Source organism: Dunckerocampus dactyliophorus, chromosome 10, assembly GCF_027744805.1.
Source record: "Dunckerocampus dactyliophorus isolate RoL2022-P2 chromosome 10, RoL_Ddac_1.1, whole genome shotgun sequence".
In the NCBI taxonomy this organism is placed as follows: domain Eukaryota; kingdom Metazoa; phylum Chordata; class Actinopteri; order Syngnathiformes; family Syngnathidae; genus Dunckerocampus; species Dunckerocampus dactyliophorus.
The window spans coordinates 27082005-27102127 of record NC_072828.1 but is presented as its reverse complement, the minus strand read 5'-3'; the positions used below and the strand labels follow the sequence as shown (position 1 = coordinate 27102127).

Below are 20123 nucleotides of genomic sequence, written 5' to 3'. Positions count from 1 at the left end.
TTGTTTACTTTGCTTCTCATAAAATTACGTCTTAAAAAAAACGTTTTCTTTAATATTTCAACTTTATGCTATTAAAATGACCTTATTTTTCTTCACAATAATATGACTATTTGTTGTTGTTTTTTTTTTTATTTTCCGACTATTTCCACATTATTTGTCTAAATTTTCTTCTCAGAATTATGACTTTATTCCCATCATACTTTGACATGAGTCTCATAATATTATAATTTTTTTTTCGCAACCTGATTTTCCAAAAAATACGACTTCCTTCTTTTTCTCATATTACGCTTAAAAAAAAAAACAAACAAAAACACACTTTTTTCTTTAATATTTCATACTTATGGAACTAAAATGTAGTTATTTTTCCTCATAATAGTACGACGTTATTTTTGTAAATTAATAATTTTTCTTGTTAGGTTAAAAAAAACTTAATATTTTGACTTTATTCTTGTAAAATTACAGCATTTTATTCATTTATGCAGGGTTTTTTTTAATTTTCCAAGCATTCTTCTGGTAAATTTTTGTCTCATAATTATGAATGATGATAATATTACAACTTCATTTTTTTTGTCTTTTCTTTAATATTTCACGTTCTTGTCATAATTCTGACATTATTCCCATAATATTTTGACTTTATTCCAGTAATATTATAACTTTTCCTGCAACCTAATTTCACCAAAATGACAACGTTTTTCTTTGTTTACTTTGCTGTCATTACCCTTGTAAATGTACTGCTGATTTGTCATTTTTGCTACGTTTTCTTGTTAAATTATATACTTACAATGTTCTGCGGGCCAATAAAAAATATGTAGGCCCCCGTGCCGCACTTTGGACACCCCTGCAGTGTGGTTTGATGAGGCTAAGCTTACGGCGCATGGTCCAAATTCATCCCAGGCAAATTGACTAATGAAGGCCAGGGAAATGGATGGGGAGAAAATAAAAACCATCCACACATTTAAGCCCTACTAAACTCCACCTGACCTCACTGCCCGTCTAGAGGAAATAACACAGTTCACCAAAAGTTCACGTGTCGGTTATCGTTGCCGATTCTCGCCTTATATGCCTCAAAGCAGCCCTGTGATTGGCTGGAAACAAGGAAGCAAACATACCCCGACTACTGTTCGTATGACACTCGACGTGTTCTACACCTCTGACCCTGATACACGGGGTCGCTGTTCGGTCAGACTGCTGCTGCAGGCCAAGTGTGATGTGTGTGTGTGTGTGTGTGTGTGTGTATGCAGAATGAGGGGAGGGGTGACCCGTTATGGGGGAAAAAAAAAAAAAAACATCAAGAGGTAAACGCTGAAAATATCTCCGTATCTGGCCTCGTGTCGTAACATTTTGGAGCCCGCACCGCCCTACATTAAAGCGGGTTCAAGTGCAGTTCACGTCTCAAGCCACGCCCCCTCGCCACCGTGTCGTCATGAGCGAGACACGCCACCACTTGTCGCTCAGACACAGTGACCCCCAGCGGGGCCTTCATTACACTTCTTTATTTTTTGGCGATACAAAGAAAGAATACATCATTGCCTAAAAAAATAAAGGTAAATGTAAACATGTTTTACAGTCATTACAGGCAACGCCACAGTGAGTTGATGTGTTTTGTTTGGGAGATTTTATTAGTATTCAAACCTTCTATTTTGTGACAATTGTGTTTTTTTGATATGACTTATGCCTTCATATTTATGTAAAACACTATTAATACTATTAAAAATATGTAAGAAAGGATACTTATTTTGCATTAATTACTGCTAAAAAAAAAACAGCAATCAATAAATAATAAAATGAAAATCAATAACATTTAAATACTTGGATATACTCAAATAATTATTACATGATATGCATTATTTTTCTTATTTTCCCAGAAAATATATTTCTTAGATGAAGAAGAATCGGTGTCAATACAGGATCACTAATATTATTAATAATAATAATAATAATAATAATAATAATGTAACATAATATTAATGTCAATCATTTATAATGGATTTAATATCACGTAAATTTATCATATTAAATGACGATTTTTTTGAGAAAAGTAAAATCCAAATCAAGGACTACTTAAATATTACATTTCCTAATACAGATAATCTTCATTTACTTGTGCATTTAATAGTATTCCTATAGTATGACTGTCAGTTAATTTGTTTAATTATTAGTTAGTTAATTATAAAACATATTCAGATCATTTCTATATGAACTGGGATATTTTGCTCACTAATGATATTTTATAAATATTACATTTCCTAATACCTATTATTTAATTTCTAAATTCCTGAGGTATAATTCATGTATATATTGTAATAGTTGGACATATTCCAAATAACTATTATATTATTTGTGATATTTTGCTCATTAAGGATATTTTTTTTTATATGTTTTTAATGAAAAGTAAGCTGTCTATTTGTCTTTTTTTTATGTAAAGCAAAACCAAAACGGGACATAGTTAAACATTGCTAAAATATGACATTTCCTCAAATCCATCACCTTCATTCACTAGTGTATTTCATAGTATTTCTCAATTGCTGACATATGATTAATATGTATATTACAATATACAGACATATCCAAATAATTACTATATTACCTGCGATGTTTTTTGCATGAAGGATATGTTTTTTCTGGAATACATTTATTTAAATGATGGGTATGTAGTGTACAACTAACAATGTACGAATATTTGTCTATTTTTGATGTAATATCTCATGCCATATACTATATTTCCTAATACTGATAGTCTAAACTAGTATTTTAAAATGACTGATGTATAATTCATGTGTATATTGTAATATGGACATATTGAAATAATGACTATATTATCATCTGGACTATTTCGCTCATTAAGGTTGTTTTTTCTGGAATGAATTTCTGAAATGAAGAATATGTAAGGGTTTTAAGAATATTCGTCATTTTATTGTGTCACGTAAAAACACGACTAGAGATGTTTAAATATTATATTGCAGTAAGATTTCTATGGGTCACATTAATCATCAAATGACTAAAAATATATATATATAGATACAAAAATAATAATAACGAAACACAAAAGTCAAGTGACGTTTGACATGTGTCGTTTAATAATTTATTGTAACATTACCCTTTCAGTCAAAAGAACATTAAGAGCAAATTGTTATATCAAAATTAGTGAAAGCATTTAAATATTTTCATGACTTTTTCAATGAACTATTCATGTTTGGGGGTAAAAGACAAAAAAAGAACATGCAATGGCTGCACGAGGAACGTATTTTGGTTTTGTTATTAACAGACTTCATTTGGCAAATTTAACTGAACAAGCAAATGTTTACTACATAAAATAACAACAGCAAAAAGTGGAACATTTGACTGTAAATAAATAAATCACTATTATTCCTGGCAGAGATAAAAGACACGCCAGTGCAACAGTCATCTCCTTTAGAAGTCCACGCGCGCCCTCTAGTGTTAACATCAAAAATCTTTCTTTTTTTTCCCCCTTGTGAGTGGATAACTGCAAGTTTGAACGTGTAAATTCAATAGCTTAACGTGTGCACTGAAAAAAATATGTTGGTACAACAACAAAAAAACACAATGAAAAAACAATCATCCTACAATTGGACAAATATGTCAGTTGGAGTCCATATTTCCATGGGAAATATCCATATTCACCATAACAGTCCTCCCACCTTCATTAGTGTGCAACGCTTTCCAAACACAAAAAGGAAGCCTTGAGTCCTGAGGTGCCAAGCAGGAAAAAAAAAAATTGATAAAAAGCAGAAAGGCTGATCTTTACATCCTGCAACACCTTCTAAAACCTACGGAAAAACACTAAGAAAATATAGCTTGAAAAAAACTCAATATCAAAAACTAAATACAGTGGTAAATGTTTCAGATCATCAAACAGACTTTGGAGTGGCCTAGTCAAAGTCCTGACCTGAAGCCTGCCGAGATGCTGTGGCATGACCTTAAAAAGGCGCTTCATGCTGGAAAACCCTCCAATGTGGCTGAGCGACAACAATTCTGCAAAGATGAGTGGGCCTAAATTCCTCCACAGCGCTGTAAGAGACTCATTGCAAGTTATCACAAACGCTTGATTGCAGTTGTTGCTGCTAAGGGGGGCCCAACCACTCATTAGGTTTAGGGGGCAATCACTTTTCCACACAGGACCGTGTAGCTTTGGATTTGTTTTCTCCCTTGAGAAAAAGTTTCATTTATAAACTAAATATTGTGTTCAATTGTGTTGTCATTGACTAATGTTAAAATGTATTTGATGATCTGAAACATTTAAGTGTGACAAACATGCAAAAAAGTAAGAAATCAGAAAGGGGGCAAACACTTTTCCACACCACTGTATATTTTGCAATTGTGTTGCCAATGTGTCTGTTAGAAATAAGATATTTTTAGAATGACCAACCAACCTTCCATAGCAACTGGATTAACAGCTGACTCTGCTTTCCGTTTCCTCCTCTTGAGAAGGTTCCACCAGCCGCTTGTACGAAAAGGCCAGCATCACCTGGACAGAAATATATGACATCAACATGAAAATATTAAACGAACCTGTCATTCTCCTCTTCATTAACAACAGGGCTCTTGAAAGACTTGTCCTCCTTTAGTTCCCTTGAACTACATGTTGCTTACCGTTAGCAGTACCAGCAGCGCCATCATGACCCCAATCATGATATACAAGTTGTACGTGAGGCCACCAGCCCACAGCGGACCCAGGATGGTAGCAAGACCTCCAACCGAACGACGTACCCCCTGACTGAAACCTGCAAGGCCAGCAACACATCCGCTAGATCGGGGTTGGCAACCTTTAGCATCAAAAGAGCCATCTTGCCTCCTCTTCCAGTAAAGATAAATGGTCTGCTTTGCTGGGACTAAATGCATGATGGGAAAAAGTTTAAATGGTTTTTTTTTTCATTTAAACTCGTATTGGTACTGGTATTGTATATTTCTTAGCTACCTTTTGAGTGTTAAGTTGCTGTGTGATGATTTTAGTATTATTTGTAAGATGAACCCGTAAGTCAGACTGTTATACTGAGTAATGACCTCCTGCGATTTCCAATGGGTTGACAAGCTCGTCGTGAGTTTATTCATGCTCATGATTGGCTCCAGTCAAATAAAGAGCTTCCTGGTCCTCATGGACTCGTGCCATTTTGTGACATGGACGTGGGCGGCTTCTAGTCTGGTGCGGCTTATATATGTACAGATCTGTTTTTCTCTTAAAATTTAGTGGGTGCGGTTTATACACTGGAATTTATGGTCGTCAACAAGAGGTTTAAATGGTATGTTTTTTTTTTTTTTGCCTGAATCAAGCATAAAAATGGCTAAATTAACTAAAACAGAAATATAAGGTATTCAAAAGACGCCCTCAAAGTCGTCATTATACATACTATACTGGTCACTAGGTGTCAGTAATGCTCCTGTAATATTTCGTGAGACACACAAGCACCAGACATGAGTGCCAGAACAGGCTCATATTGCATGTTTGAATCATCTCACAAACAGCCACAATAATCCCTAACACGGGCTACTGTTGCACCCGTAAGCAACACATACCAGTAGGAGTCTGGTTTATGTCTTAAATGGCTATTTTCTCATATTACTACACGTTTACTACATTGGGTAATATGAGTGTAAAGGTGAGTGAAGGGGTGTTAGTTCATGTCTACAGAGCTCTAATGTTAAAAAGTGTATTGAGAAGGTGGTAAACAGGTTTATTATGCCTAATATGTCTTATTTTCACTTATTATTTTTACTATATTGGATAATACAAGTGTAAAGGTGAGTGTAGGGGTGTTAGTTCATGTCTAGAGGGCTCTAATAATGTTGAAAAGTGTATTTAGAAGGTGGTAAACAGGTTTATTATGCCTAATAGGTCTAATTTCCTATTATTATGTCTACTATATTGGGTAATAGGAGTGTAAATGTGACTATAGGGGTGTTAGTTCATGTCTAGAGGGCTCCATTAATGTTAAAAACCCCAATTTAGAGGGTCATAAAAAGGTTTTTGATGCTCTAACTACAAAAATATTCAGTTTATAAAGAAAGAATCCTACTTTGCGGAAATTGACTTATAACGGTGGGGTGTGGACCTAATTAACTACGATAAACGAGGGATTGCTGCATTTGGGTTGATAAGCTGTTTGTGATGTGTGAGTAAGGGTGTAAATATCAAGCTGATTCACTGCATACCTTCTCAGGCAAGCTCAAGCTTGCTACATTCTGTGCAACTCATAGGTGGATTTTATCAAATTATACTGTATCTCATTTGTTGGTTTGTGTAGAATTTCCTAGCTATTTCTTGATGCATCAACTTTTAACCCTTTTATCAGTTGATTTTCTTTCATGCATGCTCCCATTTTGGTCCATATCCACACACCGAATGTATTTGATTCACTCATTTCACACGCAAAAAAATTCTCTCTTGTTGTTTCTCACCTTGCGTTTCCTCAGAAGTGACTTTGGAGAAGAGGGAAATCTGGGCAACCGCTACAAACGGCAGACCCAGAACCTGAAGAAATACGCCTATGATAAACTCTGTCAGCTGCCACGGGAAACCACCTGCACCAAGACACAAGCCAGTAGAGATAAATGTATGAAAGTTAAAAGAGGAGCACTATTAACTCATTCAATCCCAGCCATTTTTCAAAAGACAACCCCTTCAGTACCTCCCATTTTAGACGATTTTGACTGATCTTTCCAGGCACACAGAATATTGTGTTCTATGGTTATATAAACATGGAACCTACCAAAAGAAAGATCAGATACCCGTCTTTCATCAGAAAAAAAGGTTGTTTCTACCTTTTTCCGTTCTTTAGTAATCAGCAGTAGAACATAGGTAAGTTTCAGGAAAATATCAGTTCCTGACTAGGAAAGGGAGAAAATTAGCTTTTTGCAAAAAGATACATTTCAAGCATAACTTTCACTTTGACACAAATGTTTTGCTTTTGTGACAGCTCAAATTATCGAAACAACTATACCAACATAAAAAGCACAAAAAAGGTCGTTTTACATCAAAATAACAATTTATTTACAAATATAACACCATGAACTACCGTATTTACAATTTGACATTTGGAACTGAACTGTGTGTGCAGGCGTGCATTTGCACGTGTGTGCATGTGCATGCGTTAACATTTCCCTACAATGCATAACCTTCTGCACACTTCACTCCTCCACGTTCTCTCGCTTCTTCCTTGCTGTCATGTGTGTTTTTTTTTCATTTAAATTCACATGCCAAGCTCTTATCAAATGCACTTCTGCTACCTTGTGGCCGTTTTTATGGCTTAAAACTGTTCTAAAAAAAGCCATCCATTAGTTGCAGTTGCATCATCACCTCTTTTTGCCTCTCGTGCAAAAAAGCGCAATGACGTATAAATATGTCTTTGGTATTGAACGAGTTAATGTTAAGTGTGTATTTTCAGGGATCAACATGGTCAATCCAATTAAAAACATTACCCCCAGTTACACAAAATTTTGGTGCATAAGCCATGGGCCGTGATGCAGACTGACCTAGCGGGTTAGCCACGAAGATGAGGCACCAGACACAGGAAATGTTGCAAATACTGAGGCCAACAGCCAGAATCACTCGCTCAGCAACACGCCGGCTCAGCCAGCGCACAAACAGGAAGCCAGCGATCACCTCCACGCCGCAAAGACAGTACATGAGGCTGTTCTCCAGCTCCCCGTAGTTGAAGTACTTCTGTGTCAGTGGAGTCACCATAGTCTGGAGAACAAGTGGTGCATTGCATTTCTATTAACATTTTTATTAAAATGACTGAACAGCAGTTTTTTCATTAGGTTGGATTTTGCTCTAAAATTGCTGATGTCTGTTTTGTATTCTACCTCCAGTGCGGTCTGATTAAAGAGGGTGATGAACTGAGCAGCCAGCAGCACAACCACCTCCTCTCTCAGGAACTCTGCAGTCCAAAATAGAAAAGACCCAGCCAGGTCAGACTGTGTGAAATCAATGAAATGAAATGAAACTCAAAGTGCTTAGGCACTGAAAACCGAAAGAACCACCTACCACGAGAGAGGCTGAAATTCTTAAAGGGACTTGGGGATTCCTGTGACTCTGCTGGCCCGGGAGAAGGTGAAATATGATTCAGGGTTGGATCGGAAATCGGAGCAGCACGATTCCTGTGTGAGTCGGAAGCAACCACTGAGGTGTAGGATCCCACCAGCTCCTGGGAGTGCATTAGTGGCTTTCCTTCTTCATTATCCTTGCCCTCATCTTCTTCGGTCTCTTGTTCGTTCTCAGACACACTGTGTGGAGCTTTAGGAGTGTCCTTCCCCCTTTCCAGAGGTGGAAGATCCCAGTACATAAAGACCACAGCCAGTTGAAGAAGAATCCACAGTAAACACATGAACAACTGGAGGGAACACAGGAACAACATAAAAAGGCTGCACATAATTATCATATTGTTCCAATGTTTACCTCTGACAGTGGAAATCCAAATGATTATATTTTGTCTATACGCCCGTGTATTGAATTTTATTTCATAGGCGTGCAGGTGTACAAGCGGTCTGAGTTTTACCGCTTTCCGTTTTACGATAGCGTGCGGTTACGTACACACTCCTATAAACTTAATACTGTACAAAAAGGAGAACTAGTTACGTGACTGCAGCGGAAGAATACGTAAGCGGAGTAATACGTGGTTGCGTCGCGACAGTGAGGAACGACAACGTCACTTTTGTTCTTTTTTGTTAACTTTTGAAACTTTAACCTCCATCATGTCTCCCAAGTGTGAGGCAGACTCTTCTGATGGCAGCGCGTAAAAGAAAAGGAAAGTGAAAGAAGTGAAGTGAAATTAGACATCTTCAAACGCTCAGTGGAGAAATCAAGAACAGGAAAGTGACAGTGAAAAGTAAAGTAAGATTAGACATCTTAAAATGCTCAGTGGAGAAGTCAAGGAAAAACAAAGGGACAGTGAAAAGTGAAGCGAAATTAAACATCGTAAAACGCTCAGTGGAGAAACTGACAAATCAAAAAAGGAACGTGACAGTGAAAAGTGAAGTGAGATGAAACATTGTAAAACGCTCAGTAGTGGAGAAAACAAGAAAAGGAAAATGACAGTGATAACTAAAGTGACATTAAATATTATAAAATGCTAAGTGGAGAAATCAAGAAAAGGAAAGTGACAGTGAAAAGTAAAGTGAGATTAAACATTGTAAAATGCTTAGTGGAGAAAACAAGAACAGGAAAGGGAGGGGAGGAAAGGGGGGAAAGTTAGGACAATTCCATGGTCCCCTGACTGCCAGGGGGTCATAAAGATAGGTAATTATTAAAAAATAAAAAAAGGGAGGGGGCGCCCAAAGTTGTTTTTTTTTCTCTCCACGGGGCCCAGAATTCCTGGCCGCACCGCTGCTATTAGCTGTATGATATGAAAAATGGAACCATAAAATCACCTACATTTAAGCAAAAACATATTTGACTTACTTTTTCAAGAGAACATGTATCACTGGCGACACTTAGAGAGGATCCTCCTTCTTTACGGGTACTTTGGATGCAAGTACATAGTTTGATGGAGTTCTAGTAGGACTGCCAGGTATCATGCAGCGGGGCTCCAAGTAAGAGAGCAGACGGCAAACCCGGTGTCTTCCACGGCTGAGAGAGGGTGGTCATCTAGTCCGATGAATTCAATAATTTTTGGGGTTATTCGCTTTAGACTGCTGACTATCACGCACATACAGGCGAGTGTTGGCTACATTAGCCAACTGATTTGACTGATGATCACATCGTGAGTCTCGAAAAATCACCATACTCAGTCACGTGCTTGTTCTTCAAATGCCGTATTAAATTAAAGCTTTTTAAACGTGCTACTCCGCCCAGATTAGTTCCGTGGCACCTTTTTGCAGGGTGCAAAATTGATATAACTCTCATAATGGGCAGGTAAACTCCACATGGCAGACATATTTGTTTTGGGTGTGGCATGCCTGTGCAGTGTGAAGGAAAGTGGGCAGGCTCGCTACAGGCTGCAGTAGTACGAGCCACAGGTTATTGGCTTTTGTGATCGCCGTTGAAAGGCATTTATCAGCATATGCCGATCACGTGCTTATTCACGGCAAACGGCCGATATCGATGGTGGCCGATCGCTTGGAGCATCCCTACTAATTTCCACTGTCTTTGAAATACATTTCAGTGAGGAAATTTGTTGAAAACAAATTATTTAATGTATTTACTTAAAGATAGATAAGGCCATGATTCATCTGAGTGAACTTAGAAATAATTAGGTTAGTATCCAGACAATTAAACAACAAATGTATTTTCTTCTATTGATTACCCCAGGTGCTGTGTAGGTATTGACCACAAAGGGACCCAGACGGAAGTCACATAGTCGCAGGAAGATGTTAAATGCTGGACCTAAAGACACATGGAAAATGTGTTAATAAGAAGTCAAGTCATCACTACACAGTGATTCAACAACGAGAAGTAAAATACGCTTCTATTTTGACTGCTAAATATTTTTTAATACCCTTGAACTGGCGAGGTGTCTACTCGAAGCCCACGAATGCATTGAGGTCGCTAGTGAGACGTCATGTAGCTGTCCCACAGTACTGTCACTCCTATTTGCTCATATTGAAAGTTTAAATCAAGTTTAACAGCTGAAGTCGGTGGTGGAGTATTTGGATTTCAAACTCAAGTCGTCAACGTTTATTTGGAATTCCAAACTGTGTCAAAAATGCAGACTAGTTAGCTCTAGTTAGCTAACCTCTGAGGTGGCTGAGTACGATGGCCTTTGGGAACAAACGTGCCTACTGAAAAACGACATAATGTAGATATCGGCGCCTGGTTTCAGTGCTAAGTTAACTCATTCAATCCCAGGCATTTTTTAAAAGACAAACTCTCTTTTGATTTTGACCGATCTTCCAAGGCACAGAGAAAATTGTGTTCTAAGGCTTTATAAACATGGAACCTACCAGACTCATCTTTTATCAGAAAAAAAAGCTTGTTTCTACCTTTTTCCGTTTTTTAGTAGTACAAAAGTAGTAGTACATCAGTACAAAATAGGTACGTTTCAAGGAAATATCAGTTCCCGACTAAAACAAAGAGGAAAAACAGCTTTTTGTGAAAAGATACATTTCAAGCAATAACTTTCACTTTGACACAATTTAGTTTGCTTTTGTGACAGCTTGAATATCTAAACAAGTATACCAAAATCAGAGTCCACAACCGCACATCCAGCTCAAGAATTGTGAGCACTGGGACCCCACAGGGGTGTGTGCTGAGTCCACTCCTCTACACGCTCTTCACCTACGATTGCGTGGCCTCCCAGAACAACACCAGCATCATTAAATTTGCGGATGACACTACAGTCATCGGACTGATCACTGGTGGTGTTGAAACATCATACAGAAGAGAGGTGGCGGACCTCATAGCTTGGTGTCGTGATAACAATCTCCTTCTCAATACAGATAAGACTAAAGAGATGATCATCGACCCAAGAACAAGGGAAAAGGAGCCACATAGACCCCTGTTTATTGGTGAGACTGAGGTGGAGAGGGTGAAAACCTTCAAGTTCCTTGGCACACACATCAGCGAGGACCTCACCTGGTCTCACAACACCCAACAAATTCTGAAGAAGTCCCAAAGGAGACTGTACTTCCTGAGAAGACTGAGGAAATTTGGCATGTCCACCACAATCCTGAGTTGCTTCTACAGATGCACCATCGAAAGTGTCCTTACCGCCTCCATCACTGTTTGGTACGGTAACTGTACAACACGTGATAGGAAGGCACTCCAGCGGGTGATCAAGACCTCACAGAACATTGTTGGGGCAGCCCTCCCCTCACTGCAAGACATTTATACATCTAGAGTCCTACGCAGAACACACAACCTCATCAAGGACAGCACACATCCACAACACTCATTATTCACACTCCTGCCATCAGGCAGACGCTACAGGAGTTTGAAGTCCAGGACCACAAGGCTGGCAAACAGCTTTTACCCACAGGCCATCAGGCTTCTCAATGAAGCACTCAGACACGCCACACGCAACACACACTCATAGCACTTTATTTATTTATTTATTTATTTGTATTATTTACTTGCATTAATGTCTCTTCTGTTGTTGTTGCTTAATTTCTTGGTATTTATGTATATGTGTTTATGTTTCTTATGTTCCTATTCTTTCTTGTGTTTTTCTTTCTTTTCCTTGGGAGAATGAACAGAATAAGATTTTCATTGCATGGTATAACTGCTGTTTTACCATGCACATGACAATAAAACTCTCTTGAATCTCTTGAATCTTGAAAATAAACAACACAGAAAGAGTTGTTTTACAGTACAGGCCACAACACAAGTGGTGGTCCCAAACCCCATTAATAAGGCAAGAAATTCTACTCAGTAACCCTGACAAGTCACACCTGTGAAGTGAAAACTTCCTAATATGCTAGTTCAGGACACATTAACAAGTCTTCAACTCTCACATGAGTGTACAACACCCTCTACTGGTAGCAGTTGTAAATACACTCAGAACACAATGTGCGTACATACGCAAAAAACATGCAAAATTGCAGTTTAAACAGCGAGTCCCCGAAACATGATGTAGTGAAGGAACACTGTATCTGATCCCGCACACAATCACTGGTACTGTGTGCTCTGATGGGCTAATTTTGCAGAAGCTTGTGTTTCAGTTATCACACATGGTATGTCAGTAATGACTAGCTGTAATACTGCGTTATATTGACTTCCTTATGCGTCTTTGCCTCAGGTTTTATTACTAAACAGCCCAGCCTTAAACAAGAATATGATAATGATGTTTTCTCCTATTGTTATTATTCATGTTGAACAACTTTTAGACACCACACCGAATGAAGAGCTAGCAGCACAGTAGGAAACTCCTAAACAACCTGATTCTTAAAAACCTACAATATCTGCACCCTTACTCACTCACCAATCAGAAGGCCCACTTGTCGACACACCATGACGGCGGCAAACACAGTCGAGCGATCCTCTGGGAGTGTGCTTCTGGTCAGGAAACCGAAGATGGACGAGCCAGCGCCTGTGCCAATGCCTGAAGAGAACATGTCCAACACAACTATGCTGCAAGCTTTGTGACGCATGTCACAAGGTCACACGGTGGTATCATCTTTTCAAAAACAATACATGCCGTATATCAGACACCACAATGTAACATTAAAGGAAAACGGCACTTTTGTTTGGAATTTTGCCCATCATCCACAATCCTTATGTGAAACATGAATACATATTTCTTTACCTTTTCTGTACATTCTAGCGAGAGAAAACATGTTGGTATGGGCCAGCTGACATTGCAGGTCATGGGAGGTACCCATTTCAACTATGAAGCCCTCGAAAAAGATCTCTAACAACATTGTATGGTTTTATATCCATGCTGTGATCATGCATTAACAAGTACATTGATGATAACATGTAATACTTACAGTACCTTGCCGTATTTTAATTATTTTAAACATTACCGAAACTTCTTTCCTAGGTGCGTTGATTTGACATAGCCCATAGGAGCTAACGCTACTTCCATCAACAACAGCAGCATAGAAACTGCAACGACACTTCCAGTGTCGGCTCTCATTGGGATGGCTGTGTCTTCCAGCACACGACTTGTGCTCCACTCCTCAGGTAAAAAATGCTGACAGCAAACGAGCATCTTGTTCAGTCTTCGTAGATTGTGAGAACCAGTAGTATCCACTCTTGTGTCTGTCCCGTTGCGGTGGCTTGAGGCCGGGACTTGAGACTAGCGGCTAGCGAGGCATCATGTTACTCCACCAGATAAATATAGTTTTTCATTTTAGCTGCTGTAATAACAATATCGCTCTAGCTTGATTAATATACAGCATCAAAACAGGTATCTCCCATGATATGCATTGTTAGCTGGCTCATACTAAACTCGTTATCTCTCGTTAAGAACGCACAGAAAAGGGGAAAAAAATTCCTGTTTCACATAAGGATTGGGAATGATTGGAAAAATTAAAAAAAAACTGCACTTTTCCTCTAAGGAGTGGGGGAGGGCACAAGAGTTAGGTACACCAGCATAGCTATGTGTGCTGCAGTACCAGGCTTATCTCTACATTGCATGCATTGCAACACATCAGGACCAGGTCAAAGTCAGAGTGATGTGGTGATGGAAAAGGTTCTGCACCACTGATCTACTACTGGGTGTTAGACCTTGACGGTGCTCAGAAGTGCAATTTCAACACGCATTCGGCAACAAATTCACTAATAAAAAAGCCTGCTTCGTTGCCTCACCTGCCACCAGTCTGCTCGACAGCAGGAGCCACTTGGAGAAGCCCATAAAGTACATAAAGTTACCTGCACAGCCAAAAGAAGAAAAAAAGGTAAATACAGAAGAACAAGAGAAAGAATTTGCTCCCTTTTACCAGCTACACACGAGTGCAAGCGAGGTGGGAACTCACCCGCAATCTCAAAAAGGTTGGAAAACAAGATTATCTTCTTGGTGGTTCGCGTTCTGTCTGACCAGTGACCAAACAGCGGCCCTGACAGGAGGCCGCTCAGGCTGAACGCTGATAGGGTCAGACCCAGGAAGTACGGTGGTGCATCTAATGTTTGCAGATACTTCCATATTGTGGGCAGTATCACCGCTAAAGAGGAAAACGAGAGAGGGTTACCGTTGGTTTACTTGGTGGGACAGACATACAGTATATGATAAAATCATGCAATGTGCATGTTGACCATCATTGTGGTATTTGCACTTTGTTTCTCACGATGATATATCTGAATTTATGCAGGCCAAGAGGTGCAAAAATGTATAAGCAGGTTGGTAGAAAATAACATAGGTGATCAGCATTAAAGATCTACCGGTGGGATGCAGTCAGGGCCAGCAAAGCCTTCTCTGCTGGCCTGAACACGAGCGCTGACCTACATTTACAACTTAAATTCTAGCATTTGTTCCATGTAGGGTTGGGCATTGTCGGAATTTGAACGATTCCAGTTCCGATTTCAATTCCTTGTTTCGATACATAACGATTCTCGATTCCGATGCTTTTTAGAGGCAGTTCTTTCTGGATGAAATGCCTGAATGTATCCATGAATTGTTTCATGATTGATTTATCAACTATACAATTAATTTCTTACAGGCGTATTTTCAACCGTCAAAGCATTCGGTACTGTGTTATTTCTACACCATGAACGTGTGAACATGAATCATGTTGCTCGTGCTCCCCCCTTCGCATGACACTGTGTTGCAAATGTTGCGCCGAGCCGACCGCTCTTATTTATGAAGTTAAGCCAAACTTTTCTGTTCTTCGCTCGTGCTTGCCAGCTTCTTCTTTGTCGTGTTTGCGGCTATTTCTATTTCTCCCAGGTAACAAATGCGCCGCCTGAATTCTACATGTGTGTGGGTCAAACAAACCTTCTAAACTACCTCTGTGTCTTGATGTTAACGCTGCCAGGCCTACCGAAACATACTTGCGAGCAACCTTGACTGCTGAAGCAAATAGCTGACTCACTGCATTTCACATGTTATTCCCGGGCGTGTTTGCGAACAATGAAGTCAACTATTCCGCACCAAACTTGTTTTCAGAGGGTGAATACCACCGTCTTGTCACCCTGACAAAGATATCTCTATGTGAGGCTCGTTAAATGATGAGCTCACTAGACATTTTAGGCAGTATCTGTAATCTGATAGTGGGCCAGAAAATGCTGAGCAATCACAATCTTAATATGTCATTATTTTCTACTGATTCAGCGATTATTGACTATGGGATTCCTGAAAAATACAAAAGTTGTCATGTTTTCACACGGGGACATGAAGGTTTGGATTTTTTTTGCCCTTAATAATAAAACGTTTCAGTTAAAAACTGCATTTTGCTGCATCATTGACTAATATTTAAATTTGTTTGATGATCTGGAAGATGTAAGTGTGACAAACGTGGCGTTGTCCATCGAGGGAAAGGCTTCTTGAGACGTCATCTGTACTTCTGTGAAGAAAGTGTCGGACGTTTCGCTCCTCATCCGAAGAGCTTCGTCAGCGAACTAATAAGTGCTGGTAGCCTAGGCCTTTTATATTGTATTTTTATATATATTGTATTTTGCAATATTTGTCTTGGAGTTCTGGGCCGACGTCTACAAGCTATGGATACTTTTAGAGAATACCATTTTACAAAATGTTGTTCTTCTTCTGCTTCTTATTATTATTATATGAGAATATCTCTGTGCTTTTCATTTTGTAAATATACCAAACTGAACTGGACAGATGTGCATATTGTCAGATAATTCAAACACATTTGGTCACTTTCTTAAGCATACCTGCGTAAACAAGCTTATACAATCCTGAAAAAACGTTAATGAAAGAGGAAGATTATTATCATGTATAAATGCAGAATATTTGATACTCGTCTGAACCAAGCATTTTGATCCCACAATAAATAGTCAATGTGATAGATTACTGTCCCTGTCGCACATCCATGCAAAGGTTACTGTTTTCAAAGACATACTTACCATATTCCACGCCGCTCAAGAGGAAGATGAATCCGATGGTAATAAACGTCAACTTCTTTTTGCGTCCTTTATCCATCGCGATAGGCTGCTAAACACGTTTAATGCTCAACCACATTATTGCGATGAAGCGTCATCAGTGAACATAATCCTGAGTGAGCTGCTCCCAATTACCGCCCTGTGAGTATGTCTTTTAAAGGAACGTGATAAAACACATCCACGGGAATAGAGTGAATGAGGGTTTCTGTCCGTGGGGCATTCTTGAATCCCAGAACAAGAAGAACTGGCTGCACCTTCATATGAAAAAGGTTAAACATGCCAAGCACACGCGCGGCTTCCTGCGCATTTTAAGATCTCGTACATCACTTCCGGGTATCGGTTACACCTCAACCAATCACAAACGCGGATTCGGCTCCTGTCCAGAATTTATTGCGACACTTGAAAGAATACAAACATGATTCATAAAAATTATTTAATAGAATGGAAAATAAAGTCAAAGGTTTAAATACACTAAATTTGTTGTTTTCATTGAACCAGGTAAAGAGCTCTACACTATTGTGCAAAGTCTTGAGTTGTTTTATTCAAATCACTATCACTGAGGGGTTCTGCTGGACATCTTAGCAAACATTGAATGTCAGTACATTCTTTTTGGACAATTATATGCTTCCAGCTATGTGGGTAAGGCACTTGCTGTACCCTGTGCAGTTCTCACTGCTTGCAGGTGTAAACGCTGTGCACTATATAATAGGATAGATACGGCTATTGGCCTGTAATGTGCCAAGTCTGTTGGTCTGAGCCCCTTCGCAGTGTTACTCACCATCCTGTGACATCCATTACACACATGTGACATTGTGCTGGAATTCCACACAACACTCTGCCCCTTTCAGCTCCACCCTTAATTACATTTTGACCCCAGTGTCCACTTTTAGTGCCCACTATTGTACATGTAGGCACCCGTACGCTAAAATGCTCAAACCATTTAAAATGTCAGTTTCAGTTTATAGTGTTGTAATGTTAAAGGAAGAAGACGACATCAGAACTGCAGTTTCAAATATCAAAGCTTTATGTGATTTTTTTTTTCTTTGAAGGACCTCCATCATTTTGAAACTTGCTAAATGTATGAAAATGTAAGGTATTATTTTATTTAAAAAAAAAAGAAAAGAATATATATATATATTTACAGATTATGAGCAGATGGAGGTTTTAGAAGTGTCGCAAATGTGTGAGCATCTCCATGTGTGATTCTTGGAAAGCCTTCTCTAAACTGTTCGTTATTAGACTGGGCTCTAGAAGGCCAGCTTCTTCATGAGAAGGTACACCCTGGAGTCCACCTCGAAGCCGTGGAGGTTGTTGGCGTCTCCCTGCAGCCTCATGAGCAGGCCGCCGTAAGAAACATAGGCGGAGCTGAAAGAGGAGATGGCATGTTAAAGCTGTTTAATGTAAGATCGTATATGTAGGTGAAGCATCTTCACCCCCTTCATTCATTCACTCATTTAGTTTTGACTGATGGTAATAACTTGCAAAAAACATAACAAAAACAAATGATATCTTATATAGTTACAGAATAAAAAAAAACGTCCAGGCTGGACTTAAAAGGGAGCAGCTGTACCATTACATCACCAGGGAGTGTTACCCACTGAGGCAGTGAGAGTGGTGTCAGATTCCTCGTCTTTTTTTCTGTCCTTCTGTAAAGGATGCCAGCCAGTGAGGCTGTGCAAGTGTACGTTGGTAAAACCTCACTCTCTCGGCCATAAGAGCTGCGCTAAATGCTTGCCCGACAGTCCAGGCTATTGGCCAAGCGGTCAGCGCTTTCGCCTCCCATTCCGAACGAAGGTCCTGTGTTCGAGTCCTGGCACGGGCAGTGTGAAGCAGGCGGGTTACACTGCATCGAGCTGACTTGGTGCTCTATGCCTCATGGTAACGATGTGCACCCTTTGCGCATATGCCGAGAATGCGTGGCTCAAAATGGGGGTCCCAGGCCCCTGCTTTCACGTTTTTAACTCAATTTTTGTCTCTCCTACAGCATTATTCCTCTCTCCTACAGCATCTGCTACAATTACATGCACATGCAGTTATGCAAATTAGACGTTATGTCATTTAAAGACAATAGCTACCTTATTCCTAACCATAAATTAATAATTCAAAAAATAACTAATTATATTATTATGCCCACCCCTATTATGGACTAAGAATGATACAAATGCTGCAACAGGTCATTATATGATGTCAAACAACGATATGAGGCCAAATAATAAAAATTACTCACAGGCGCGTTGCTGCTTCCGTTGATGTCTCATCGCCCTCAATCTTATAAACTTTCCCGTACATCACATAGTCAAATTGGTCTGCCCTGAAAATTAGACACAATTACAGCACACTGGATATCATCTTAATAAACACGTTATTTACCACAAGTGGAAACATACCTTGACGGCCGGTCGTCCTGAGGATTGTACTCCCCATCATCCGGCGTCCCATCTTCGTACAACGTGCTGGCAATGACCAATCTGAACTTGTCACCTTCATGAGATGAACACACACTGTTTAACTTGACTTTCTCCTAACCTAAATAAGCTACGTAGGTTGACCCTAGGCAGGTGTACGCACACAGCTTTAATGACCTCAGTACGTGATTTCAGGGGTACATCATTTACTAAATTGTCAGGCAAAGACGCATGCAACTAGATGTGTGTGGAGATGTGTCCTTACCGAGATCCACAGGGTAGATTTGAATGTTTACATCTAAAATGAGGTCCATCTTAAACGATTCACTTTCACAATGTAGACGAGACACTGTGGGGAAATAATCAGTAAAACGGCATAAATCACCTCTGGCTTCATTGAGCAATGTAGAATGAATTGATCAGCAAATACTAATAATACAGTCAAAGATGGAAATATTCTTTTCACTTGTGTCCACAGGGGGGCGATGTTGCCTTTAAATTTGCTGATACAGCACATCACAACTTTTGCAATTGGCTCAATTCAAATCAGTTGCAAGAAAAATCAGGATAAAAATAAATAAATAAAATGTGCATAATTTTTGTAGAAGGTGGTTTTAATCTCACACTGTCATGGGTCATAAATATTTTCTATAATTAAACTAAAGCACCTTTCACTATAAAGAGTCACTACAAACCTCTGTCAAACTTCTTGCCATCTGGGTCGATGTCTTTCACGTCAAATATATCCTCAAAAAGAATTCCAGCCATTTGTTTCCCTACAGAAAAAAACAGACAGAAACACAAAAAAAAAACGTTGAAAACATGACTTATCTCAGTGTTTGGACATTTACAAGACGGTTGCTCCTCGATGGATTCACTACGCCGTACCGTGATATATTCTAAATTACAAATAAGATACTACCAAGTCTAACTTAACTTGCATAGATATGTCTCACTGTAGATTATATTTGAAAACAACACGTTATCATCGTACTAGCCACAAAGTTACTGTAAAGTGCAGTACAATGTTAGCTGTCTAGCTAGCTGTTAGCTTCAGCGCCCATTTCCTTACCTTACAAGTTATTTGATGCTGGTGAGCTGCGTTATCCCGTATTGTCCACAAACACAATGTTCCAGTACGTTCCTCAGGTATGTGACAATACGTGTGATTACAAGATGCACTTAATTCCTTATTTGGTTAAATCTTCATTCATTCACTCACTCATTCATAACATCGTGAGGCGGCGGAACAATGTGCACAACCTTTG

General features: G+C 39.2%; 2 protein-coding genes across 8 annotated transcripts; both read right to left on the bottom strand.

The window, feature by feature from the left end:
- Positions 1–3054: 3054 nt before the first annotated feature.
- On the bottom strand, positions 3055–16776 carry mfsd8l1 (major facilitator superfamily domain containing 8-like 1). 7 transcript variants are annotated; one of them, XM_054790721.1, is made up of 12 exons: positions 16415–16776; positions 14371–14556; positions 14204–14266; positions 12873–12992; positions 10260–10339; positions 8003–8348; positions 7822–7895; positions 7489–7702; positions 6415–6537; positions 4612–4742; positions 4392–4486; positions 3055–3801 (listed from the first exon to the last, which is right to left on the bottom strand). In XM_054790721.1, exons 1-11 carry the CDS (start codon positions 16488–16490, stop codon positions 4409–4411), a joined length of 1491 nt encoding a protein of 496 aa, XP_054646696.1. In that variant the 5' UTR covers positions 16491–16776; the 3' UTR covers positions 3055–3801; positions 4392–4408. The 7 variants fall into 7 exon arrangements, with proteins under 7 accessions (XP_054646696.1, XP_054646695.1, XP_054646694.1 ...); XM_054790720.1 differs by having other exon boundaries at positions 3055–3708; XM_054790719.1 differs by having other exon boundaries at positions 3055–4486.
- Positions 16777–16957: 181 nt separating this feature from the next.
- Positions 16958–20119, bottom strand: polr2h (RNA polymerase II, I and III subunit H). Its single transcript, XM_054789942.1, has 6 exons — positions 19928–20119; positions 19551–19631; positions 19121–19204; positions 18838–18931; positions 18678–18761; positions 16958–17815 (listed from the first exon to the last, which is right to left on the bottom strand). The coding sequence occupies exons 2-6, from the start codon at positions 19621–19623 to the stop codon at positions 17698–17700; spliced, it is 453 nt and encodes a 150-aa protein (XP_054645917.1). The 5' UTR covers positions 19624–19631; positions 19928–20119; the 3' UTR covers positions 16958–17697.
- Between the last annotated feature and the right edge of the window lie 4 nt (positions 20120–20123).